The sequence below is a fragment of the Brachyhypopomus gauderio genome, chromosome 6 (genome assembly GCF_052324685.1).
Source record: "Brachyhypopomus gauderio isolate BG-103 chromosome 6, BGAUD_0.2, whole genome shotgun sequence".
Taxonomy (NCBI): Eukaryota; Metazoa; Chordata; class Actinopteri; order Gymnotiformes; family Hypopomidae; genus Brachyhypopomus; species Brachyhypopomus gauderio.
In genome coordinates, this window is record NC_135216.1 from 17934972 (window position 1) to 17956324 (window position 21353).

Sequence of the window (21353 nt, forward strand, 5' to 3'; positions counted from 1 at the left end):
GCAGCGACACAGGAGCGTGTGATAATAAACCTTTAATTATAGAGCGTGTGATAATAAACCTTTAATTATGGAGCGTGTGATAATAAACCTTTAATTATGAAGCGTGTGATAATAAACCTTTAATTGTGGAGCGTGTGATAATAAACCTTTAATTATGGAGCGCGTGATAATAAACCTTTAATTATGGAGCGTACATTTAATTATGGAGCGTGTGATAATAAACCTTTAATTATGGAGCGAGTGATAATAAACCTTTAAAACACTGTTTTCAAACAAAATATGAGTTTTCAATTCATTCTTCAAAAGTTGCACTATAGCACTAAGTTATGCTCAGAAACACTGTTTAGGTCGCTTACAACGCCTGCAAACGCTGTTTTGAATGCCTAAATGCAAGCCTTGCTACTTGCTTGCAAATGCATTTGTAACATTGCAAACATGATAAAACAGCGTGTTAACACATTAAATATGGAGCGCCTCACCTCTCCGTGCTTTTAGCTACATCAACAAAAGCGATACGCGAATAGAAAACGCTACATCCTCCGTGTACAAGATTTACACATACTACGCACTGATCACATAAAGTTGTCAAAATTACCGAACAACGTAAAGAGAGAGCTAGATACAGTGCGAACTAAACTAAAAGATTACATGAATGGGGAGTGCCAAGACGAAGCTTTGAAATAAACAAGTTTGAGCCATTTCCCATAGATTTTGTTAAAAAAAATTGTTAAAGTTGCATAGCACATGTTAAGAGAGTGCAGGATTTTTATAAGACAGCAATAATCAACTCAAAAAAAATAATGAAGTGAAGTGATGCTAAAACGGGACTAACTCGAGCATTTAGGTTTCTTGATTATCAGTCGACTGGGTGTCATGCAGCGAAAAGTAAGTTAGCCCTAGAATTACAAACATTAGTATATTTTAGCCAGCAGAGGGCAGTATGTCACTTGGTATAATGTTCAACAGAATGGAAACACTTCTAGTTTAGGTATTGGTCGCCCAGTGAAGAAAGTTGATTATGAATATGTCTATTGGGCAAATAAGAGGTCTTATTTGAGGCAAAGATAACATTTCACATTTCACTAAGACTATATGACTATACTCATTCTTCCAATGACAGCTGCAAATTGTCAAGGGTCAAAACAGCCACTTCTGTATTATCTTCTAACGCTGATTTTAACGGGTCTGTTGTGGTCTGAGTATCTGCTGCTACCAGACCAGGCCCGTTTGGCCCTGTGCTAAATGTAGGAATTAGGCCAGTGGCAGTATTGGTGAGGGTGCAGTAATTCTGAGTAAAACACGCAAGCTTTGGGGTCAAAGCATCAGGGGATGAAGAGATGTCATGGCTGAGCTCCAGATCGGCCAGAGAGAGAAGAGCTATGGCCTCATTGTCTGTGTGCAGACAGCTCCTGAACTCTTCCCCGGGCAACTGCCCTGGCAGGAAGTTGATATCAGTACTCGAGATGCCGACATCAGTGCTTGATTCCTGCTTCTTGAAGGGGCCCCAGACGTCTGCTGAGGGGCCTACATAAGGTGTGGAACACTGTGCCAAACAATATGTGTTACAAGTCATCTGTTGGTCCTCCTCTACAGCTGTGAGCTCCACTATCATATCAATTGTTGAAATTTCCTCATAGCAGATTTCTTGCATGTGACCTTTCAACCCTTTACCCTACAAACAAAAAGACATAAGCCATATGTATAAAGCCATGTGTGATAGTTGCTGGTTATTATATAACACCTATTTGTGAGATGTGTTACCTGGAAATGTCCATTATCATTATAGTGAAGTGACTTTAAGTATGGAGTTGGTGTTGATAGGCCAGTGATCACTTTAATCTTTATCATGCTGCAAAATGAAAGCGTGGTTTTATATTTATATTTAAAAAGAGTACACAGACAGATGATACACTAAACACAGTAGAAATAGAATATGTGCCAGCCTTGGTGTACACACTAGTAACTTTAAAGACACCCATCCTGTATGTACCATGCAGGTCTATTTCAGAAGTATACAATTATAAACTTTATCTGATCTGTTGGTTTGTGCAATCTGTAGACCACTCTGTGCTGTGTTTGTCACTGCTGGGTATCTTACTGCAGGGATACTGCTGGCAAGATGTTATTTGGGTGGAGGACTATTCTCACTACAGGGGTAACACTGACATGGTGGCAGCATAGATGTGGGGGTTAGAATATTAGTACAGCAGTGCTCATGGGAATTTTCCACAACCTCCACCCAGATATGTCCAGCCAATAGAGGTTCTGTGGCCAGAAACACAGCCTTAATACAGATTAAATTAAATTATATTAGATTATAGATTTGCACATGTTCAGGGCAGAAAAGATGCAGCATATACACATTATAGGAATAAATACCTATTGTACCAAATAAATGCACACTATGAATTATTGCACCGTAAGTTGTAATTGTACAGTGAGTTATTACACTATGCCTTATAAAAAAAAAAACAAGAAATAAACAATAAACACAATGGCCTAGGGGCAGGGTTGCAATTACATACTTTCTGAGGTGTATGCAAACATACTATCGGCACCCCCCGCATTACACCCCCCCCACCCCCACCAACTCGGCAAATAATTTTCTGGCATCGATTTGGCACCCCCTCTAGTGCAGCGCCCCTATGCGTCGCATACGCTGCATACCCCCTTTTTGCGCCACTGCCTAGGGGAACCTCTCTGGGAGGAGACCCAGAGAATGAGACAGTCACATAACCAGGGTGGAAAGGACTGGAGTGTCCTGGGGGACGTCCACAAACTCTGCACACATTTTAAATGGGCTGCAGAGTCCTTGAGTCTGTAACTGAAAACCTACATGTGTCTATCCATCTCTCTCTGTCTGCTTGTATGTGTATGTGTGTGGTGGGTGTGTATGTGTGTGTGTGTGTGTGTGTGTATTTACCTTGCCACTGGGTATGCCAACAGAAAAGTTAGTATTACAGCCAGACAGATAGGAAAGATGATCTTATTCCAGGTATTTAATATTGACGTTTCTGTAAAAAGGAAGTAAAAAGAGTTTAACCCTGCCAAAGAACAATCCTATGTTCATAGTAGAGGCTTAGTACATAAGTAATATGTGAGCTCAGTTAGCAAAGCTCCTGTTATCACCACTGACTCCATATTTTAGGGCTGGGCAGTATGAACTCAAATCACTATCATGATTAGTTCAACATTTTACATTGATTACGGTTTATGGATGATTTTGTTTTTTTTTTCTATATTTTTCTGCCCATATAGTTCACTGACAAGTGTTCAGCTATTAAAGCTGGGGTATTTTTTTCTAATGAAAGAGGTCATATCATTTTGATTATAAAACTTACAAAAATGTTGCTTCCCTGTCGTTGACTGTACAGGGCACAGACTACATATATATTTTTAAGTACATGAATGTGGGCTAAGTAACATACACTATATTGCCAAAAGTATTCACTCATCTTCCTTGACTCATATATGAGCTTAAGTGACATCCCATTCCTAATCCAAAGGGTTCAATATGATGTTGGTCCACCTTTTGCAGCTAGAACAGCTTTTAACTCTTCTGGGAAGGCTGTCCACAAGGTTTAGGAGTGTGTTTATGGGGATTTTTGACCATTCTTCCAGAAGCGCATATGTGAGGTCACATATTGGTGTTGGACGAGAAGACCTGGCTCTCAGTCTCCTCTCTAATTCATCCCAAAAGTGTTCTATCGGGTTGAGGTCAACACTCTGTGCAGGCCAGTCCAGTTCATCAACACAAGACTCTGTCATCCATGTCTTTATGGACCTTGCTTTGTGTGTTCCACTGGTGCGCAGTCATGTTGGAAGAGGAAGGGGCCAGCTCCAAACTGTTCCCACAAAGTTGGGAGCATGGAATTGTCCAAAATGTCTTGGTATGCTGAAGCATTCAGTGTTCCTTTCACTGGAACATTATGCCAAGCCCAGCTCCTGAAAAACAACCCCACACCATAATCCCCCTCCACCAAACTTTACACTTGGCACAATGCAGACAGACAAGTACCGTTCTTCTGGCATACTCTCATTCATCAGATTGCCAGATGCAGAAATGCGATTTGTCACTCCAGAGAATGCATCTCCACTGCTCTAGAGTCCAGTGGCAGCGTGCTTTACACCACTACATCCGATGCCTTGCATTGTACTTGGTGATGTATGGCTCAGATGCAGCTTCTTGACTATGGAAACCCATTCCATGAAGCTCTCTGCGCACTGTTCTTGAGCTAATCTGAAGCTTACATGAAGTTTGTATGTCCGTAATGATTGATTCTGCAGAAAGTCGGAGACCTCTTCACACTATGCACTTCAGCATCTGCTGACTCCGCTCCGTTAGTTTATGTGGTCTACCTCTTTGTGGCAGAGTTGCTGTTGTTCCCAAACACTTCCACCTTCTTATAATACAGCTGATAGTTGACTGTGGAATTTTTAGGAGCGAGGAAATTTCATAATGAATTTGTTGCACAGGTGGCATCATATCACAGTTCCACGCTGGAATTCACTGAGCTCCCCAGAGTGACCTATTCTTTCACAAATGTTTCTAAAACAGTCTGCATGCCTAGGTGCTTAATTTTATACAACAGTGGCCATGGAAGTGATTGGAACACCTGTTTCTGAAAATTTGGATGGGTAAGTGAATACTTTTGACAATATAGTTTATATTTAAATGAAGTATAAATTTTAGCATAAAGTTTAAGTGTATATGTTATATAATATAATTAAAAGCCAAAAACAACCAAAATAACCAAACATGGGCAAAAAACATTGTTGTTTAGAGGTTCTGAATGTCAGTTTCGATGTATTTTCGATGAATTACCCACCCTTACTATATATACTTGTGGTCCAGTTGATTGGAAAGCTCCACAGACTTTTTGTCCCGTTATAGTATGTATTAGGTATAACATCACAGCATATCTGTGCAATGTAGGTGCTATCTGGATCAAGGGAATGTTCTGGAATACTCAGGATTGGTTGCTTTCCTGTAATTACCGTTAAGGCCTGCAAGAAACAGAATTAAAGCACATCGTTGCTGCAGGATTGTAGAGTATATTAAGAGTTTCCTTCTGGACATCAGGAGCACTCACATGTGACTTACCTCGTCAGCCTGTCCCTCTTTGTGGTATGAGAATATGTACTGAAAGGGTAAGGCCTCAACATACGTGTGTTTCTCATATCCACTTATCCATCTGAAGGTGTAATTTTCTTTTGCGTATTGCATTGTAATATTATGTGGTGTTATTGGTTTGACTGAAAAAAAATAATTAAAATATCTGTAGGAATGTCAAGAATACAATTATATTCCATATTTAGAATACAACCAGAATAAAGTCCATATTTTGTATTCTTTGTACGTTTCAAAAGGAGATCAGAAGTAAGCCTGCAGAAACATCTATTGTTGATCCATTTTTATAGCATGGTGCTATAACTGCTTGATACAGTATACATACTTCTGTGGAAACTCACTGTGTTTTGCTGGGTAATAAGCAGAATCCAATTGTCTAGACTTTTTATGTCCATTCTCCATAGAACAAAGAATGATTTTAAAATAATCTACATTCATGAAGACCTCCTGAAATTTGGCTTTTGGTTTGGCTGTGAAACTACAGGTGTAGAGATCCTTTCCTATTAAAAGTGAACAGTTAAAGGTTCCCCTGCGAGGAGGAGAGCCATCTGTTAGTCTGGATGTTTTATGCAAGGTTATTACACAAGTAGAGAGCGTAGTTGATGAGATAAATGAATCTGTCACTCATTACATTGGTTTGCTCTTCATTTTGAAATAATGAAATTCCAGCCAGTGTGAATCATTTTCAGTGCCACTGGTAATGACTGACGAGTTCAAGAAACAATCAATGGTCAACCAGTAGCTGGTCTCACAAGTGAGCCCATGGTCCTGAGCTGAAACGTTAAACAGAGGAAGGTCCGTGTTACATGCTGACAGCAACTCAACATCTTACATATTCTGAGGCCCTCTCTCGTTCTTAATACACATGTGTATAAAGAAATGGAGCTGTTGGACATAGTGTATTTGGTTCTATACAGTGTGTATGTTACTCACTATACTGTGTATTTGTTACTCTCTATAGCATGTGTAATTGTTACTAACTAGAACATGGTGTCAGACAGCTGGCCTTCTCTGCTGGTTTTTCAGACCATTACCCACAACCGCCTAATTTATGTCACAGCATTATCAAATCCTTGTTTAGCTAAATTGTATGTCAAAGTCTACTTAAACACAATACTGCATTTGAATTACAATTGTAATAATATACCACTGAATTACAATATTCACATATAAAGGCAATAAGCAGCTCATATCACCTGATGACTGAGCTTTAGAGAGTCGTGAAATTGTTAGAAATGTACAGAGAACTTCCAACTGTAGAATCATTTTCACAAGGTGTCTTTTCAGACAAAACTTTACTTCAAACCAGAGAGCTGAATTCCACCTCTTCAGATACAATCAACCTGTACATAACGCACGTAATCCATATGCGATTGACCCTGCAATAAAACACATGAGACTATTCCCATCATGTGTGCACACAGCAAGATTCACAGGCGTGAACAGACAGAGCAGGATAGCAGGGTAGCAGGACAGCAGGGTAGCAGGACAGCAGGGTAGCAGCACAGCAGGGTAGCAGAATAGCAGGGTAGCAGCACAGCAGGGTAGCAGCACAGCAGGGTAGCAGGATAGCAAGGTAGCAGCACAGCAGGGTAGCAGCACAGCAGGGTAGCAGGATAGCAGGGTAGCAGCACAGCATAGCAGCACAGCAGGGTAGCAGCACAGCAGGGTAGCAGCACAGCAGGGTAGATATCCCCAATAGATAGAGCCCCTGTTCTCCAACATATGATAAGTGACAGCAACTTAAAGAGTTCTCCCATGTTCACAAATGCATTCAGAGCACGCTACACTTGTGTAGTCTGAATCAGATGGAGGCACTGACAATAAGCCACAAAACATTATAAAGTAATTTTATAAACACCAAGCACAAGTACAATCAGAGTAATTAAGTCCAAATGAAAAACCAGACCTGGCAAAGTAAAACTAAACATTAAAGAACAATTCATTGTAGCCCAGTGTTAACAGCGTTTTTGAGTCTTCTAGATAAATGTGTGGCATTTATTACAGTTAAAAAATTTAAAAGAAAGCATGAGAAATATCACCATATTACCTTGCTCAGCGCGAGTCTGTCAGGTAAAGAAAAGGGGCACATCTCAAGCATGGCTTTGTACATACGGAAGTTCCTGTTTTTGTTTGATCTAAATCTCTCTGAATTATCTATGATCAGTTGATGAAAAAAGTGTAATGAACGCTGAGCTCTGACACGTCGTTTCCACACTAATCATCACACTCATACTGGGACATCAGGGTTTGTATTTAAGATTGAACCCTGACTGTATCATGTATCATGTATTTTAAAATAGTTTATGTTACAAAACAATCTTGATAGGGAAACTGGACTGATGTGGAGGGTTTGCTTCTCCTATATTTTAATGCACCTGTTAATCGGAATTAAAACAATAATAGTAATAATACCTGAGATATCTGTTGTTTTATTTGCAACACTGCATGTATGTGAGCTGATCATGGTTAAGTGTGAAAACGTGTGTAAGCTAAAAAGAAACTTGACAGAATGCTACTGCAGTAATGAGTAATGTGCAGCAGGTTTGATCCCAGCCGCCCCCACCATCATCATGTAGAAAAGGGGCTCAACACAGCTCGCCACCAACCACCGTGGGGGAGTTTCCAGCCCCAGGTGTGCTAGGTGAGTGATGAAACCCAACTCTACAGTTCCTAAACCGAGCTTCGTACCTGACCCTGCCAGCTGATCCAGTCAGGCTTGAGCTGTAAATACACTGCTGTGTTGAAGTGGAGGAGAGTCACTTACTCAGCTCAGTGCTTCTAGACATGAACACAGAAGATCTGATTGAGCAGAAAAGCCATTGGCATTATCAGATCGGAGACGCTTCATAACAATATGTGAACAGGCTTATCTCTCGTGAATAAACACACGTATCGGTCCCCTGCCAGTTCGTCCTCAACCCCAGAACTTGATAAGCATGGAACTGTGCAAACGATAAAAGTTTTCTGCTCTGTTTTTTTTCCCTCCACCACAAATGCTGAAAAAACACAAAAGCATTCATTTCTGACATCTCAGCGATGCTAAAGGAGATTTTTGCCACTCAGTAGTCTCATTTCCTCAGAGCTTACTCCCAATCAGCTACCACAGATTCAAGAGCATCAAGGCTGTTGTTCTCATGTTAGAGTGCAGCCAATGTCTTTAAGTCTGTAAACCATGCAGACAGAAACGTGCCTATTGATTGTGGTACAGCAAGTTCCCATTCCGTTGCACAATTAGCAATCAGTGTAGGCAGAAAAAGAGTTCATGGTAAAAGTGGTTCCTCACTGAGTCACAGACTCTGCTGCCCCGAGTTGCTTCTGTCCCCTGGTGTGGGCATAAAGGCCACCCACTGTTTGACATAGTTTGAGTGGGCACCCGCATCGCCCCCCAGTAAAGCGGCTTCAATGTGCTCGCCTCCATCACACTCAGAGCTCAGCGGGCTCGAGCAGTCCGACTCTAGGAAGCCGCTATCGATGGTGTCCAAGTCCAGGCCCACTTGGGGGTAGCCATCGTCGTATTGGTCATTAGAACTGAAGGAGTCGAGGGAGATCTCTTCGTTCTCCGGGTCATTGGCCCGGAGCTGCCACTCCTCAAAGCCCCGCCCCCGGGCACCCCTCTGTCCATCCAGGCCCAGAACCTGGTCCTCGTCAGCAAACCCATCTGCCCTCTGATTGGTCCCTTTCAGGCTAGCCTGATCTTCCAGCTGAGGTCCGTCCCCGCTGCCTCCCGTCCAGTCCGACACGGTGACGGTATCCATGGAGATGTGGCCTCCGGAGTGTGTGGTGCCAAGGCTGCTACTTCCGAGGAAGCAGCGATTGGACGAAGGTTTGAGAATGCGCCAGTCTCCTAGGCCACTCCCACTCCTACCTCCACCTCGCTCCTGCAGAAGCTCCTTCTGACACGGCAGAGCGGCCAGCGGCTTCTCGCTCAGCACCTGCAAGGGAACGCTCCTCTCCAGGACGTCAATGGTGCTGAACGTTAGTACTGGGCCGACCCATTTCTGAAACGGCAAAGGAGGATGTGTTTACACCACGGCTGCTTACTGTGAACTATATTTAGCATGAGGGTCAACATAAGCGTGCTTATCTACTGTCCATCTCTACTGTGAACTTAGCAAAAAAATTTAAATGTAAATAAGCAACACCTGGTTCTAGATCTGTACTTTATTATCCGAGTGCTATAAAAAATGGGCATATTGAACCATTATTTAAAACAAAAAATGAGAAAGTAAACAGGAACAAGAAACATACACAAGCACTGTGGTTACCTTTACCAAAGAGGAACTTGCTGCAAGGCTAAAAAAACGTGCTATTTTTGTGTAAATAGCAAGACATTTATAACAACAGCCTGAAACCCCAACTCTGCAGAAAAGATGATGAATATTGTGACAGTCCTGAATTTGATACAAGTCAGGAAAGCAAAAGGGGCAAACTTTAAAACAATTTTAACTTTATGGTGAAATCACGAGTTAGATCATGAGAAAGGTCTCAAATGTCACATTGACTAATAACGGTCTGCTCTATGACTCATTTCAAAAGTAAGCAGTGGTCTACTACAAGAAAGGCAACTAGAAATGAAAAATGATCAAATGAAAATGAAACGGATTAGGGTACAGAACTCTTTATTGCCATTTGTGTCACGTAATTGTCACATCTATGAGTAACATCGAGCAAGACCTCTAGGACTTGCTGTTTTCAAAATAATAAGAAATAGTTTAAATTTTTTTTTTACTTGAATCCTGTCTACATGACGAACACACTCTTCTACTATTACCTGCTATTTGAGCACTACTGTCCTCTACTGGGCAAATGGCACCTGTGAAGCTCACGCACGTTTATGATCTCGGCACCGTGCCAGTGACAGGTGTCACCACTTCCTTTGGAAGCATCTTAAGCTCAACACGGCCGTGGTGGCTCTTTGAGGTCGGTGACATAGAAGAAACCCTGTCATGGTTACTTATTTCACCTGTAATACACAAATGCTCTCCCTCCTTCCACAGCCACAGACCACTGCTGTCTACCACTAAAGGGGGAAGAAATATATCAACCTTCTGTGACGAAGATCTCAAGGCTGAGGGATTACTTAGCTTGGTCTGATGGAGTGGAATCTTCATAAAATTTCCCTTTTGATGAAAACATCTATATATATCTACCCACCTAATCTGAGTTTAGGTTTGAGCTCACAGTACTTTCCATCTGAGGGGAGAACTGACACTTTCATTTTGCACGTCAGTCCACCCAGATGTGCATCGTTCAGCACTGCCTTCTGAAGCCCCTGTACACTGACTCATTCATGGAAAGGCCACGTTCCCTTGTTGACTGTGATGAGAAGGGGTTTGCTATATTTGACACATGAAAATCCCTCCGACACACTGACTCTTAGCAACACAGTAGCGCAGGGGTCAGAGATGGGGTCTACTGGGGAAATATGAAAGGTGCCCAACATGGACGGCCAGACTGGAGACGTCTCCATACCACAAGCTGCTCTGCCATCTTACCTTGAAGTCCCCTTGGTACGTGTGGTAGAGGGGCTTGAAGAAATTTTGGGGATTTGGAATGTATTGAAACACACGCAGCTTAACACCCCACCTGCTGTGGACGAGAGGGAAGACAAGATTAAAAAAAACCCATCGTGTTATTTTAAGTTTGCCATAAACGTTCCTCAAAAGCTCAGTGCAGAAGCACTGTGGGTAGCAGGAGAATAAACAGCATCGTTGCACTGCCGAACATGACAAAAATGAGAGCAGTCTTGGTCTGGAGAGAAGTGAGCGTGCTGGGACGGGCATGTGATCGCTGCACCAGCAGCACTGCTCCGACTTCCTCCACATTCTCGTCCAGCTGAACCGAGGTTAAGCTGCAGCACGCGCTCTAGCTGTAGCTGTGGTTTCTGCTGAACGTGGGCGATGTGAAAGATCGATTCAAGTACGGTAAAAGATGTAATATCAATTACTGGAAAAGGTGGAGGCACTATCAGTGTTCAAAATCAGCCAATCAAATTCTCCTTCATTCTCCACTAATCAGAGGTTAACAACAATGAGCCATACACTGTAGGGAACAGATGGATAATGGCATATTTTATATTTGATTTGTGACGGGCTGTGATCGGGTAAATTCAGAACTTCATCTCATATCCTGGCTGCTTATGAAAAACACTGTGGTTGAATCTGAATTTATATTATTAAAAAAAAACGTTTGTGAAAGTGGCTGCTCATGAAGTTCTCCTTTTTTCACATTTACAACAAAGACTTGTTTTGTGACTTTTGCAGTTTTTTTGTTTAAAAAAAAAGATATTAGATATGACTGGAATTATCTGGAATTATTATACATGTGGTAATAAATAAAATGTTCATCTGCATATTAATTAAACTATTTCTACTATGTATGTTTCAAAAACAGATACTTACAGTTTCCCAAAAAGCAAAAGTACAAACGGGATCACTGCCAAAAACACCAAAAAGTAACGCTTTGTCCCCATGGCAACTGCATCTGTAACAGTGACATCACTTCACATCAGATTTTCGAAACCATCTCAATAATGAATTATACCAAAGTCACAAACATCATGAGCAAAATACTTAAAAATGCAAAATATATATATTTTTTAAGCAAAATTATGTCTGCATTAATCCATAATAGTTAATTAGCATGTGATTTTGGGAGGAAAATTATTTTTCCAGCTGTATTGGAATCGATTATTAAAAATGAGATAAAAAATATATCATGGCCAAGCAAGTCTCCCTTTCCATAAACAAAAATCTATTCCTGAAGTGACTGGACTGACCTCCAGCTAAGTACAATGAAAAACTTACAACCTGAAACTTTCTTGAACTGAAATTGAAAAACAGCCTCTGACATTCAAAACTTGTGACATAATATTCCAGTAACAGCATATGTATGAAGAATCTTTTATTTTGTTAGAGTAACCAGCTGGTGGTGCATTAGGTTATCTGGGAAAAAATAACATTCTGCACTTATTAAAAACTGCATCCAGCAAGTGGGGAGGAGCAGCATTTGGAGGTGCTGGGGACGGAGGCACTGTGGTTCTGGGTTTACCAGTGGGGCTGCAGGTCCATTCGATGCTTGGGCTCCAGTCACTCCACTCCTTCCCACTGTTCTGGACCCCCACAGGATTCACAGAGGCCTGCACTTCAGCAACATACACCCTCCCCGGCAAGAGCAACTCGCACCGAATTTCCTGGTGTCTGCAGTCCTCGTGGATGGTGTACTCCATGCTGTGTTTCTGTGTGGCGGGAAAATTACATACAATTTAGGTGACGTTACTTTGCATGTGCAGGATTGTATGATTAACCGGGAAACAATTATTCCACCCCATTTTATTTTGGTTGAAATATTCATTTCACACATATGTGGTCAGATGGGTTTACCTCATCCAGGCTGTGCTTTGGCCTTAAACGCACCCTGTAGATCAGGTCACCTTGGAGACCACTGATGTCATTGTCGGTATAGACCGTGTCCCAGGAGAGGTTAAAAGCCTGATTGTTTTTTGTAAGAGTTAGATTGACTGGTGGCCATGGCTTAACTTTAGAAACAAGGAGAAAAAAACAACATCATTAATGACAAAGTGTATGAACAAGAGCATATCTGTATAAAATGGAAACAAGGAAAATGACAATATAAGGAAGAATGAGTTGCAGATACGTACTGATGTGGTACAGAACCACTGGGCTTAGGGTGTGCTCTTCCAACTCCACTCGCTGGTTTAACTCCTTTACTTTTAGTGTGCAGAAGGTATCCATTTCAATTATGATGAAAAAGTTGTCTGGGTGTATTGTACACCACCGATATGGGGGTCTAATAGCACAGCTCCCGCTGACAGAATCCAACTCATTTCTACAAAATAAAGATAAAGGCATAGGTCAAAAAGTAATAATTTTGGATTAATAATTTGGATTATACATGAAAGGCGTGTAAAATAACACAGGGTCCTTGATAAAGTAGACAAAAACAGTCATGGTACATGAGAATGACAGTGTGGGATGAGGAAACGGTCTAGGAGATAAGCTCCTACAAGCCCAGAGTGAACCCACACCTGCATTCTGCCTCTACATCACAAGACGCTGAGCGGTCTGAGGCAGACATGGAGCAGTTCAGCATTGACCTATAGTCAGTGGTGCAGCTTATGTTGCATTCGCCATCACCTGCAAAAGCAAGAAGGTCAGAATCATCACAATCCTTCAGCCTGGCCACTCTTCAGTTTCACAGGCAATACATCCTATGCAGATACAAACTACTGTGCACACGATTCTCTGAAGAACAGTGGAGGAATTCAGACTTACTGCACTGAACAAGTCCACAGCACACGAAAAGTAGAAAAACAGCTCGGCACACTGCGGCCATTATGAAGAAGGCGAACTCAATGTGCAGGTCAATTCAGCTGTTTATAACAGCAGAAAAGTGAAATCTGTCATTAAAAAACGTAAAACAAAAGCCAATTGTTCATTATCTGTGTGCATCATCTATAAGATACACAGAATTATTTGTCATGACATTCTTTATAATCGGACAAGACTGCTTCAGAGGCACAAAATGAAATATGAAATTAAATTCCCTTTTATGTTTTCACTTCTACTGATTTCATTTATGAAGAATGAAAAAGAGGACGTGACGGACTATTTAGACTTTCGAATTAGACGAGAAGAAAAAAAAACCCAATAATGATCAACTTACCCAGTTATGTCCAAGACCTCCATCAATTTTGTTCCATAAATATCCAAATGCCAAAAAAGCAAATTTATCCCATTAAACATGATTTCATAAATATGTAACATTTAGTGGAAAACAGTTAGTCCTGTAGATGTGAATCTTCAGTCATTCAACAGATGACATTTGGGACACGGTGTCATGAAGGATGTGGGCTGTGGTCGTCTGCAAACGAGCCGTGGACGTAAGCACCGCCTCCCGCCTTTTTTTGTCTGTGTTAAGGTTCCGAAAAATGCAGTTTCATCATTAACAGGTAACAGGTAACATCTTAATTAATCTATATTATATCACGTGTTCTTAAATCAAACTTTTATTAAGGTTTGAATCACAGGTACAAAAGTGTGTGCGTAAAAAAAACGTTTCAAGCTGCACCTCAAAAAGTGAACTGAACTAAACAATAGATGGAGAAACCCACCTGCAGCTGGCGGAAACTGTAGCGCACAGCGCACTTTATTACAAACTCCGCATACTGTGCACACGGTACTGGTGACACTGGTATTTGAAGTTCTTTAACTGGTCCATCGCGTATTTAAATAGAGGTGTCCACTATATCGCCAGACAGAGAAGACTGTCCTATAATTTCAGAGAGCCGGGGTCATACATTATGCATGTTTGAGTGACTCTTGTATGTTACGCTATTAAGCTTTACTAAATACTATTTTCCATTTGGTGTTGGTACTCGTGATCTCTTGGACTAAAGATAAGTTAAACCTCGATTTTCATATTTTTATTCATAAATTATTTTACTGCTTATCTCTGTCAGCTGTTGTCTAGGGATACCTAACGTTATCCAATCCACGCCTAATTGAGGAAGATTTTACTCAGGCAGTTGGAAGCCTCCTCACAGGTCCTAGTTATTCTATGTTGTTACAGGAGGGAAACTTCGCTATCCTACTAGCTAGCTAGAAATTGTTTCGGGTCTGGTTTACGTTATCCAAACATTGGCACTCACACACACACAAAATAAACACTACAGCGTATTTTATCTGATCAAAGGTAAGTGTGTAAACGGGCCTAAAATGAGAGTAGGTCAGGTGGTTATCAGAGATGTGGTTCTTGATAGTTTGCGGTGTTTTTGTTTGGTTTGCGCTCGCGCTAGTTAGCCGCGCTCGCGCTAGCGCTAGTTAGCCGATGCTAGCCCCACTCCTGCGCCTTTATTAGCCGCTCGCGCGCGCTGGCTCTAACGCCGCCTCCGTTTAAAAAGACGCGTCGGGCGGTTTAATGTCGAGATCGCAAGCCGTGCGCCGTTCAGCGCCTCGCCGACGGCGTTTGCGCCTGACGACGATGGTGGTGATGGTGGTGGCGGCTTCAGCCTCCCGAGACGTTAGCTGGAAAGCTAACTAGCAAGCTGTGGTACGTTAGGCAGCTAGCACATACGCGTTTATAGCCGAGGTGTGCCACAAGGTAACGTGTGTGTTTAATATGGGGATAAGTGCAGCTATTTAAAAACCGTGGGGTTTTTTTCCCTAGTTCGGGTCGTGCGACTAGACTGAAACCTGTGGGCGCCTCGTCGGCCTTTGGGGCCGTTGGGTCTGTGATGTTGGGCTGCTTTGTGCCTCCTAGTTTACTTGGCAAAAGTGCCTAGAAGTTAAAATTAAGTTAATATTCAGATTTTTTGCAGCACTCCCCGACCCCACACATGTCAAATGGCAAGCTGTGAGATAGTTGGATCGTGTCTCTCGCATAACAATCACATCTGGTTTATTTATCATTTATCTTTTACAGGTTTACGTCCATAATCTGAAGGAGTCACGAGTCATGTCCGGTATAGCGTTGAGTCGTCTGGCGCAGGAACGAAAGGCTTGGCGGAAAGATCACCCGTTTGTACGTACGACCCGGTAGACACCCAGCAGCATTACACAGCTCTCCAATGCAGCCCGCTGTAAGGCAGGCCTCAGCAACATGTGTATTCCCAGGACACTCTTATGGCCTTTCTCTGTCTCTTCATATTTGTATGATGTATTTAGTTGGTGTGTTTATATTTAGACAAAAATCAAGGCTACGTCAGAGTAATAACAGGTCTTCTGATGGTTTTTACAAGTTTATAATGTAGAGGTAGTGAAAACTGCAATGATTTTTACAAAGTACACAAATGTTTTCCAGAGTAACAGTACAGTTCCTATTATATTATGACTTAAACATGTATTTAAGGAAGCCTTCTAGAACGTCAGAAGAACTTTGCTTGCACATCTGATGAAGGTCCTCTTTAAACTGTATACTTTGCTGCAATTTTGACTGCGTACAGCTTAAATTGTACACTGCAGACATTCCCTGGAATCTTGCATATGAGTAAGATTGAAATATTCTGACTTGAAATGGACAGATGAAGATTAATGGACAAAGTATGTTGCTATATTTTTATTTTTTACAGACCTGTACTGCAATTCATCAGTTTATTTCAATATAAAATTGATTAAATTCTGTTAAACTTCAGGTGGGTATGTATGGACCATATAGCAAATATAATTACAAATGGATCTTGTTTGTACATGAATTAATCAGCTGAAACAATTACTACTACTTTTTGTGTAAACAGCCCCATTACAGAACTATAACAACTATGGTAATAATGGAAAAAATGAACCAGCAAATGGAAAAAAAATGAACCAGCAAACATTCTTGTAAATATAAAGACTAGTTAAGAATGTGCCAATATTTTAGTAATTTTTAATTAAAACTGCAGCTTTTGAAAAGTAATTTTTTTTTGGCCTCAAGCTGTTCTCGTCTCTGTTTGATCAACCAAAACATGCTGTTCTGTTTTATTGCGTTCATGTCTCACATTAACGGGGTAAGTAAACGTGTTCATATAAACCAAATGCCATTAAGACGTGCTTTGAGCAGCGGGACACTGTCAGCTTGCTACACAGCATCCAGCATCTGTGAGCACATGATAGTCTTGAAACACCACTCAAATATTTCTGGGTCTCGGCGTTTGTATGAGTCTGTGCTGTGATCACCATTTTGCATAGCAATAGTGTATCTATATCTAATAACAAACGGTTTGCTTTACATTTTACATCAACACATTTTTGTACTTCGTAGGAACTTTGAGTTGTATTGTTTTTTTTTTTTAGATTTACTTCAATGTCTAAAACCATGCAACCAGTGCTTTAAGGCAGTGAAGCTGCTCTTGGCATAGGTACTATAGGTCAGCAGTGTTTGGAAATAGCCACATACCTCTAAACTTCTTTTCGATTGGAAGCCCATATAGTTGTAAGTCCAGTATTGAGTTCTAAATTTACACATGTGCTTAAAAACAAGTAGTTTGTCCCAAAGTATGCAGTCCACTGCTGGTACGACATGAAATAGTAGTACACAACCCACACCCTTTCCACTGCAGTGCAGATGTGTCTGCGTTGTGAAGAGTGGAGGGAGGGTCTCCTTAATGTTAGTCTTCAACAAAAACTGAACACAGTGAACTTTGATCATGGTTAGATTTCATGGATATATGCATTTCATGAAAAAACAGGCTCAGTGTGCAACATTTGTGAGTTGAAATTTATGAACAAAACAGCAACGTGTGAAGTTTTTGGTTTTATTGGTTTTAATTTGTGTGTGGATTCTCTAGAGCATTGAAGAACATTGGTGTTGAAGCATATTCTCTTTCACAGGGTTTTGTAGCCGTTCCGACCAAAAACCCAGATGGAACTATGAACTTGATGAATTGGGAGTGTGCGATCCCTGGAAAGAAAGGGGTGAGCATCTCATCTGGTGCAGGAGAGCAGCGTGGTGTCAGTGTGCACTGTAGCCTACGTCTGCTTTTATTTAAATTATTTTTGTTTTTGCTGAGTATGCATATATATTTTGGTTTAATTATGATTCCTTTTAATGAAGTGATCACCTTGTTTGTGTGGCGTTGCGTGTCTTGCAGACTCCTTGGGAGGGAGGCTTGTTTAAGCTGCGGATGCTCTTTAAGGACGACTACCCGTCCTCTCCTCCGAAGTGTGAGCTCCCGTTTCATTTTACCTCGTCATTTTATTCAGTATAATGTTCAAAGCTTCAAAAAAATGACCTGGTTGTGGTTTTTTTAATTAAATTTTTTTAAATGTGACGGCTTCCCTCAGGTAAATTTGAGCCTCCCCTGTTCCATCCCAACGTCTACCCGTCTGGGACCGTGTGCCTGTCCATCTTGGAGGAGGACAAAGATTGGAGGCCAGCTATTACAATCAAGCAAGTGAGCAGAACAACAATCACTACTTCCTGTTTATGCACACGTAATGCACTATTGGCTGTTGGTCATGAAGTTTGCGGACTGTTGAAGCAAGTATTATTGATCCAAAAACACAGATGTGTGGCTGTTCACATTTCATATGAATGTATTGCTCCTTTATGGCTAGGGTGTCTCCTTAAGTTGGTTCATAATCATTTAGCAAGTTCTCATTTAATATGAAAATAGGATTTTTTTTTTTTGTGAGTGAAAGGGAGTTTGTTGGCCTACCTAAGATAACTGCTACAGTTTCCTATTGACCACGCCTCTGTTTCGGTTGTCTGTCCTTAATGTTGGTGTGTGTAAATGGACGTGTGGGCGCTCTGAAAGGACGTTATCCAGGTGGGTGTGGGGAGGATAAATGGATTTGAAAGAACCTCAGAATGAAACATGGAATATCTAGAAGACACTTGGGTAATCACCTGCCAGGTCAGGTAATGTGGACAGGTTCGCTGCAGCAATATATATATCTGGGAGGCGCTATAAAATATAGACTAATGTACAAACTGCTTAAATTAATTTTTAGGGACATAAAAAATGTCTCAGTACGGTCATGTTCCCAGTAGCAGCCTATGGCTGTGAAACCCAGAACTGAGAGGCAGATATGTGGAAGCTGGACTTGGGTATGTGGGAGACGGACGCGTTTGCGTTGCATGCTGGGAGTCGATTGCTGTGTTCCATGAACCGCTAGAACTGAACTGCCAATAAGTCAGTTTGAGTGCAGCTAACCGAAAATGTCACACACAGGAAAAAATCACAAAGGTCATATAATGTCACCAAAATGTATGCAAACTTGTTAGAAGTATTAGCCGTGCTAGGCTGGGTCGGCGTTTACAGGAAAAACGTGACTGGACTCGCTGTCTTGATTCCATAACAATCGACACCAATACGAGGGCAGATGAACGAAAACAAGCCGTAGATCACCGTGTGGCTGGGAGTTGGCTGATCAATCGGATAAATCAGCGCCAAAAATCGTCTGGCATGATGTGATGAGGTTTAATGTAATGAAGGAGTCCAGCGCTGCTCTCTGGTGGTGGGGCATTACTTGGGCAAGCCTGGCCTTTAGAATGGCTCCCATCATTACTGCTGGCCTTTTGGCTGCCAGGGCAACCGGAAGAAAAAGGAGGGATATTTTAGACTTTGCAAGTTGGTGTCTCAATTTGCATCCAAGAAAAACATCCTTTTCACTTCCTGAAAGCAGACGAGAGTGAACAAGGGATCACAGACGAGAACTAAAAATGGCTGGCAAATACATTTGACAAGTGCTAAAAATGGCGTGAGGAGACTGCAGAGTTTCATGGCTGAAGAGCGTGGGTGTTGCTGGGTCACTGGCGTTCATGTCGGTTCCACTCGTGAAGCATATGGAGCCAAATATTACCTTCCATATGGCTCCCGTTAGTTTAATTTAATTAGGCTGTCTCTTGTGCTCAGTTATTGTAATGTGGCTGAAGACAGATCGCTGTTGTTCAAGATAACATGTAGCCTAAAATAAAAGCATGCAGTCTGTATTCTTGCCTCATTTCTCTCTCGTCCTTGTTTTTAAACGTTTGGGTGTACAGCAAAACTCCGCCTTCATCATTCCTGTTCCTCTTTGGAGGAAAATGCATGTTCTTGAGTGAAGGTATTACAACTACGTTTACCTGCTCTTGGAGTGTGTGTCCTGAAGGGGGCAGTATGGTGCCACCGGAGGCATATGGTTCACTTCCCTGCTGTGATTATTCTTGGGCTTGTTTTTCAGATCTTGCTAGGAATCCAAGAGCTCCTCAATGAGCCGAACATTCAGGACCCTGCACAAGCAGAGGCATATACGATTTACTGGTAAGGCCATCGAACACCAGAGCCCGTGCTGAACATGCAGCCTGGGCCGAGCTCGCCATCTGGGTGCCAAACCGAGACACAATGAGATTTAAAACCTTTCAAGCTCATTAGCAGAGTACTGTTCAAAGATGCATGGTAAATAATAATCATCTTTAGAGGTGATTGTGGTTGCCTGCATGGCTTGTGCGTACATGTGTAGTGGATTTCTTTAAATAATCATACATCTACATTTTGTTTTTGTTACAGCCAAAACAGAGTGGAATATGAAAAAAGGGTCCGAGCACAAGCCAAAAAGTTTTCTCCGTAAGCCTCAACGTTTTGTTGTGATGGAAAGAGTTTTGATGAGGTCTACGCAGCCCTCCTCTTCTCCCCACTCCTTCCCATAACCCTCATCCATTTCACACCAACCCTCCTGGATTTAAACAGAATTCCATGTGTTGTGCCATTCAGTCTAGTGACACTCGTCTAACAAAGCACTCTATTGGCTCTTAATTTGACTTTATTTCTTTCTGAAAGAGGTAGTGTCACCATTGCCCCTGCTGAAGCCAAATCAGGACACAGACTCTCCTTCCAGAGGCTGCAGGTCTGCACGGCTCCGTGGGTTTTTGGGTTTTGTTTTTGCTTTTTTTGCTCTTTCCCCCTCTCCATTGCTCTGGCCTGCTTAGATTCGTGATGGGCTTGGTAATTCGCTGACGAATCGGGCGTGTTGAGTAGCGAAAAACAAACTTCAGTAACGTGGCCATTCTGGTCAGAAGAAGACGATATTTTGAAGATACACCGTTTATATATGCTTCTTCGTACATGCAGGAAAAGGCACTGAAAACCCATCCATACTCGGCCTAATGAAATTATACTCCACACAAAGGTATGAACGCAACTTTTGTTTTGCTCCTGTTTTTCATTCTTTCAGACTGGCCTCCTTCAGACTCTTCCACAGTTTTAATGATGTAAGACTTGCTATTACTTAAATGTCAGTATTTCAACTGCTGTAAAATGATACTTTTATACTTCCTTGATTTTGAATTAGTGTCTCTCTAGAACTTTCCATTCCTGGTGCGAGCAGTGTAGACAGCATGTTGTAATATACAGTATGATAGCATTGTGCTGCCTTGGCCAACTAAATATGTCCTGTGAGAAAAGAAAGGCCTCTAAATCAAACCCGGAAGATGGATTAGTTTGTTGCTGCATCAATCTTTGTGTTAATATGGTGTTTTTGTTCATGTAAGTGTTTAGAGTAAATAAAAATGTTTATACAAAGCCACTGGTGCAACGGCTCGTCACTTCTGGAAGGTCACTGTCTTCACTGTTTAAATAATTTCATTATTGAAGTGCTCACTTTTTTTTCTGAGCAATCTACCATGAAGCGACCTCATGGTGGGGTTCACTGAAGCAGAATCTGCGCTGAAGCAGATCAATATCGCAGAGGTGGACATCGACTAGGCAGGGCAACTCGGGCCCTCTGGGTTTGCCTGCTAA

At 41.7% G+C, this 21353-nt stretch overlaps 3 protein-coding genes across 6 annotated transcripts; 1 reads left to right on the forward strand and 2 right to left on the reverse strand.

Moving 5' to 3' along the window:
* Positions 1 to 86: 86 nt before the first annotated feature.
* Positions 87 to 7202, reverse strand: il21r.2 (interleukin 21 receptor, tandem duplicate 2). Its single transcript, XM_077009280.1, has 9 exons — positions 7182 to 7202; positions 6328 to 6510; positions 5763 to 5904; positions 5473 to 5660; positions 5105 to 5256; positions 4830 to 5007; positions 2924 to 3014; positions 1762 to 1849; positions 87 to 1672 (listed from the first exon to the last, which is right to left on the reverse strand). The coding sequence occupies exons 2-9, from the start codon at positions 6395 to 6397 to the stop codon at positions 1103 to 1105; spliced, it is 1479 nt and encodes a 492-aa protein (XP_076865395.1). The 5' UTR covers positions 6398 to 6510; positions 7182 to 7202; the 3' UTR covers positions 87 to 1102.
* il21r.1 (interleukin 21 receptor, tandem duplicate 1) lies at positions 6966 to 14483 on the reverse strand. 3 transcript variants are annotated; one of them, XM_077009278.1, is made up of 10 exons: positions 14268 to 14483; positions 13820 to 14064; positions 13429 to 13526; positions 13182 to 13290; positions 12795 to 12982; positions 12517 to 12671; positions 12185 to 12371; positions 11536 to 11617; positions 10630 to 10723; positions 6966 to 9132 (listed from the first exon to the last, which is right to left on the reverse strand). In XM_077009278.1, exons 3-10 carry the CDS (start codon positions 13487 to 13489, stop codon positions 8422 to 8424), a joined length of 1587 nt encoding a protein of 528 aa, XP_076865393.1. In that variant the 5' UTR covers positions 13490 to 13526; positions 13820 to 14064; positions 14268 to 14483; the 3' UTR covers positions 6966 to 8421. The 3 variants fall into 3 exon arrangements, with proteins under 3 accessions (XP_076865393.1, XP_076865391.1, XP_076865392.1); XM_077009276.1 differs by having other exon boundaries at positions 13429 to 13553; positions 14268 to 14480; XM_077009277.1 differs by lacking the exon at positions 14268 to 14483 and having other exon boundaries at positions 13429 to 13553; positions 13820 to 14073.
* A 205-nt stretch (positions 14484 to 14688) lies between these two features.
* Positions 14689 to 21136, forward strand: ube2ia (ubiquitin-conjugating enzyme E2Ia). 2 transcript variants are annotated; one of them, XM_077009281.1, is made up of 7 exons: positions 14689 to 14848; positions 15578 to 15676; positions 17464 to 17547; positions 17724 to 17796; positions 17917 to 18026; positions 19798 to 19877; positions 20124 to 21136. In XM_077009281.1, exons 2-7 carry the CDS (start codon positions 15611 to 15613, stop codon positions 20182 to 20184), a joined length of 474 nt encoding a protein of 157 aa, XP_076865396.1. In that variant the 5' UTR covers positions 14689 to 14848; positions 15578 to 15610; the 3' UTR covers positions 20185 to 21136. The 2 variants fall into 2 exon arrangements, with proteins under 2 accessions (XP_076865396.1, XP_076865397.1); XM_077009282.1 differs by lacking the exons at positions 14689 to 14848; positions 15578 to 15676 and adding an exon at positions 15708 to 15734.
* Positions 21137 to 21353: the final 217 nt, after the last annotated feature.